Genomic DNA, 5,545 nt, shown 5'->3' on the forward strand with positions numbered 1-5,545 from the left:
CGTAATTCCTACTGCAGAGACACATAGCATGTGAAAATCAACCACCGAAATACAAAATTCACATGGTAACAAATAATCTAATCATTGAAATAACAAACAACCACGATACTTGCTGAAACAAAACAGTACAACACACCAAAAAAAGGAACAAAACAACTACACATAAACATGCATCCAACACACAAAGCACTGGACAATAAGTCTGACATAGCAAAGCACAAAGGTAACACCCGACGCCCAACAATGACATAGCACGACCGCTATTCTGATTACATGCACTCAAGTTGCGTCATAAGTAGACAGCAGCCAATCACAGCCATCGAATCCCAACCGGCGAGGCGATATGCCTCAGCCACCGACTACAAACCGCCACAAAAGTCAATTCCCACGGTAAGAACATGCCACAGATGACAACGAGCATGCAGTAAAAGACGGAGGTACGATAAAATGTGCAAAATATTCCAGTGGATGGAAGACCCAAAAAAAACTCTTCATAGAAGAAACCATGGAAATACACCGAAAACCCAGGACGAAAACACAGTATTATTGAAAACAGAGACTACAAATCCGATTTTGTAGTCTTTTTGTAGTCTCCAATACAAGCGGACTTTAAAGCGGACATTACACAGTCTAGTCAAGACTACAACCAAAAAGTCGCACACATTCTCGGCATTTCGATTCCCACGGGGTACAACGTTCGGCATGCACCCAATTTTGCGGGTAAGGACTCATCCTTCATAAACTCAGGACTCGTAATCTGACATGCCAGTACTGTACGATGAAGACCTTCCATCCGCTTTGCAATGGGTCTCCTAGTGACTGGAACCAATGCCACTGCCCCAATCGTATCCGCCTCCCTACAGGGGATTGTGTATGGTGTGTGGATCATCATCCTCTAGTGCATCAGACAGTCCTCATTATATTACTATAGGTTTCTCTACGTGCACCTTCGCTATCACGATCTGGGTGCTGGCATTACAGAAAGGTATACGAGTTCACTATGGCATGCTCATCGTAGCATGCACATTATGGGGCTTGAGCACCATTGTGTGCATAATCCCAGTCCCTTGCTCAGGAGTGGGCCTGACCGTATATGAACCCAGAGGATGATCCTTGACATCTACCTCACGACACATGCATTTGTCGCATATATGTTCTCCAGGCCATTAGGGCCGGAAGAGTCGCTTTCTTCATTCAATAAGCCACCCCAGCTGCTTGATAACACAATTTATGGTCTGCAGACTCTCATTGGTGATGCCGTTGTGGTATGTATTAGAGCATGCCTATCTAGATTTCCTGTTTATAGGTTGGTTTGGTTTGGTAGATCTACCGCTGCTACATCGTCTGGAAGAGCTGGGTGGCAGTCGTGTTCCCCTTGCTTTGCTGGGGTGCATCTTTGGGTGAGTCTCGATATCATACCCAGCAAGTATTGCAATACCAAAAGGAGACTATAGGGAGCATCCTCTACATTCTCAATTCATCTGCCAAGGGCCAGACTGGTCCACAGATCATACTCTTCTACTCGCTGACCTTAGCAACAAATCTATCTGCTACGCGTGAGTATATGATATCCAGGTTCCAGGGGGAAGTCCTCACCGCTAGCATATCATGCTTTAATGTGCAGTGGCTTTGGCGTACCGCATCTGGCGGGTGGACCGCGAGGTGGCAAGCACACGCATGTCCAGGGTGGGAACCGCAAATGTCTTCTGTCCGCTGCTCGTGGGTTATACTAGAGTCCGGATTGCTCTATTCCACGTTGCTCATCCTCGCTATGATCACCGTGACACATGCCATCGCTGTTGAATATATCGTGAACAGCATTGTGAGAACCATAAATGACATTGGTATCCCGGAGCATGTGGCTGACTGATTGCTATGGTCCCTCTCACACAGATTCCAGCCTTCATTGGTCTGACCTTTGATATAGTCTTCGTACATGTCGGTATCACAAGGCACCATTCGAAGTTTGGAACCAGCACAGATAACTTCCCATTGAGTGCTATCGTCTTCAGAGAGGCATCTCGAGAGATACTCAAAAAGCCCAGCCGCAGCGGTTTTTCTGGAATGGGCCCCCAGTCTACGGCTGAGATCACGCTTGGGAATGGATCCGTTGAGCATGCTTGATACTCACTTAGCCTCAATCAACACGTTTGCTGCTCTGACAGAACTCAAAGGCCGGCAAGAACTTCATGCGAAATACAGACCAATAGTTCGCATCAGTGTGTATTGTCCCTTGGTCAGACCCATATTTTTTTCGCTTATTTTTTGTTTTATGTTAGGGCCTAATGAGTTGTCCGTCACCGATGCTGACCTCCTGCCTTCCATCATGGGTCCAGATGGAGTGCCAAAAAGACCATGTGAGTGCTTCCTCCCGTGACGTCTGCTGTGGCTCTCTACAGCCTCTCTCTATCTACTGGTGTGGGAAGGCAGGCGTATTTCTGGAAAGAAAGGTGCTGGGGCGAAGGAGGCGAAGGGCAGGTCATTGATCGGTGCCCGCAACAAGGATCAGCATGCAGAAGTTAGGAGAGTGTGGAACCAGGCCTTCACTCCCACTGCCGTGAAGGGATATGAACCCGCCATAGCCAGAAGGGCTGCACAATTGGTGGATGAATTAAAAGGTAGTCTAGAGAAGTATGGCAATACTGGCAGGGTTGACCTAGCACAGTGGACTAGCTTCTTTACGTGGGTGACCTCTATCACTGCCCTCCTAATGCAGCTGAAACATGTGTCTTACAGATTTGATATCATGGGTGACATAGCGTAGGCTGATTTCAACAGTCACATAGGTGGTGACGCCTAATAGCCTTTGTGGTGCTATTTCTACAGCTTTAGTGGAGGGTTTGAGCTCATGTGCAATGGGGATGAACATCAGTTGGTACAAAATCTGGAAAAGGGTCTCTAGTGAGTAATGCTACCTTTCGGATGTCGTCGACAGATTGTCCTGACAAGCCGACGTATGTAGCCTTCCAGCCTTGACCCAGCAGATTCCTTGGGCGTCAGACTTCCTCCCATACTTCCCATTCCTCGGGCAATACATGAAAGCATTGGCCCAGTTAGGACACAAACAAGCCACAAGGCGCCTAAATGAGGGCTCTGTGTACGATGATCTCTTTTATTATCTGGTAAGCTTGGCACAATGAGCTCACAATGGTGTACTGACCTTGGTCCAGCTCAATGATCCAGATGCGAAGGGTGCCCAGACTCCCATTCCCATCGTAGTGTCAAATTCTGTCAGCTCAATCATAGCGGGCTCTGACATTGTGTAACATACTCTATTGTCTCGTCTCTCATCCATCGTGCTATGCTCTGTTGCGGTCGGAAATCGATTCAACTTTCCCACCTGGTCAGGATCATCCCACGGATGCTGCAAAGCTCGCACAAATGGAGTATCTGAATGCAGTCATGTAGGACCCTATCCTCATGAAATCGAGACCCACTGATAATGTTGATGCTTTTTAAGTAATGAGGCACTTTGTCTATACCCTACTGTGCTGACCTCGTTACAACGCACTCCGACTGTAGGAAGCAGCGGGCATATGATCGGCACTAGGTATCTGAACAGTCCATGCCAGCATTTTGGAGCCCAGCTGATGACCCCCAGTGAAAACCCACAATTTTACAGTATATTTCAGCAGTTTAAATCTGCTGTGAGCTATTACACATATTTTGTTTGGCCCCTCGAAGACGATGTCGATGACATCAAGCGTCTTCATGTAAAATGTGGCAATTGAAGGGTATTGTGGAGAAAATGGAAAAAAGTGTGGAATATATAATATTCTCCTGTGCCACATCAAAGTGCTGAGTGGGCGAAGGCAAATATACTCTAATCAATATTTAACTGATGACTACTGTATGAAAAAGGAGGCAATAGGTATACAATAGGCGAGAGCAATTACAGTCTCTCAGAGCATATTGGGTGTCCGGAGGCGCATACCCGAGGTGGGTGTATTCTAGTCAATTGCCATGCATTTATTGTCTATTTCAGGCAATCACTGTGCGGCAGACCCGCTTAGTTGAGCCCTGACTGGGGGTAGCGAGCTCTGACTCTGCGGCAGAAGTCATAGGTAGACGTTTGCATTGACTAATTTAGGAGGCTACGTTACAATTAGGGTTGACCATGTGAGCGAGTCACATACGCATCGAGCTCATCTAGCCGTTAATGCGACTAGCTCTATCTACGTTTATGTAGTCACGATAGACCCCTATAGTCGTGCCACTCTGACTTTTGGAAGTACTCGTTCCGTCTATGCCTCACAAATCAGCAGGAATCCAGTGCCTGGCTAGCCGTCTGAGTTCGAAGCGGTGCCGGCGGACACTTAAGCTGCAGTTGTCCCGTCTCTCGTCTCTCCCTCCTTTATCTCTTGTTCCTTCATTCTGCTCTTGATCTCGTCAACCGTTGTCAATCATTGTCAAGCTGCCCGTGGAGATAAGCACAGCGAAGGCACGACAAGCACGTACGCGGGCTCATGGGAGTTGGTGCTGGATATAAAAACACTGTTTGCTCTGCATGCACACGACGTCTGGATGGTGAGCATTGCCTTATCTACTTGCGGTGATTACCGCTGGGTTACTCTAGTCAGCACGGAGGCCGGCCTGAACATAGAGGTCACAATTATTTCCAGGAACACATACAGGGGTGCTTTGCGCGAGGCCGGCTGATTCGGGAGTACGTTTGGACAACAGTCAATGAATGCGGAGCTGACTTAGACATACGTTCGGGCCCGCCTTGCGTTCCCGTTGGCGAGCACGATGCAGATGTCAACCCCGCGAGCAACCAGGGTGCATCTGCCGTTGCTCTTCTCCTGGATGCATATATTGACTTGTATGCGGACTGAGATGTTGAAGAAGTATGTCAAATGGTAGAAACTGAGGCAATTCTTGGTACGTCTACTGCTATGCTCAGGATGATGGGCATACATCCTAGGGTTTCAGCTCTTTGTAGTGTCTGGGATCTGCCAGGACAATAAGTTTATTTCCGAGGCACCGAGAGGGAGGACGGGGTGACACCGGGACTCTAAGGGGCATGTTACCATGTGTTTCTATCCTGAAACTTATGACAAATTTATGAATATGCATATACGGTGATATGCACTGACACACAACAATCACCAAGGACCAAAGGAAATAAACCTAAACCCCGTGATATGGGTGAAGGCGGTCCGAGACAACTGAAGGGTATTTAATAGTTCGAGGGGGAAAGGAGGAGTAAGACGCCGTAGGGTAGTCCGTAGGAAGACCTAGAAAAATAAAACAAAACCTTGACGCCTGAAACAAACACTAATGGACGCTCCGGAGTATTTATCTCCGAAACGGCGCAAGCAAAGTCACAAACCACGGAACCGAGTGTAGGTTCGGGCCCACGGGAGTAGAAAACACTAAAAGGACTTGTTTAATTTTATTCCGCTATGTGAGACTCACCGGAGCTAATTGAATCGATGGCGGAGATAATTCACTCGACGAGTCAGGCCTATTGGCAAAGCTAGGATCGGTTATAATTCGCTAAGTTCGACGCTTTCAAACTTCTCGGGTCGCTGAGATCGTAATG

At 47.6% G+C, this 5,545-nt stretch overlaps 1 protein-coding gene across 1 annotated transcript; it reads left to right on the plus strand.

The window, feature by feature from the left end:
- Positions 1-803: 803 nt before the first annotated feature.
- GLOTRDRAFT_130524 (cytochrome P450) lies at positions 804-3,266 on the plus strand (the record flags this gene model as incomplete). The annotated part of the gene is made up of 12 exons (XM_007869278.1): positions 804-876; positions 932-1,047; positions 1,104-1,265; positions 1,325-1,400; positions 1,455-1,556; positions 2,136-2,219; positions 2,280-2,357; positions 2,427-2,682; positions 2,737-2,760; positions 2,833-2,901; positions 2,963-3,122; positions 3,171-3,266. 12 exons carry the CDS (start codon positions 804-806, stop codon positions 3,264-3,266), a joined length of 1,296 nt encoding a protein of 431 aa, XP_007867469.1.
- Between the last annotated feature and the right edge of the window lie 2,279 nt (positions 3,267-5,545).

The sequence above is a fragment of the Gloeophyllum trabeum genome (genome assembly GCF_000344685.1).
Source record: "Gloeophyllum trabeum ATCC 11539 unplaced genomic scaffold GLOTRscaffold_00009, whole genome shotgun sequence".
NCBI lineage: Eukaryota > Fungi > Basidiomycota > Agaricomycetes > Gloeophyllales > Gloeophyllaceae > Gloeophyllum > Gloeophyllum trabeum.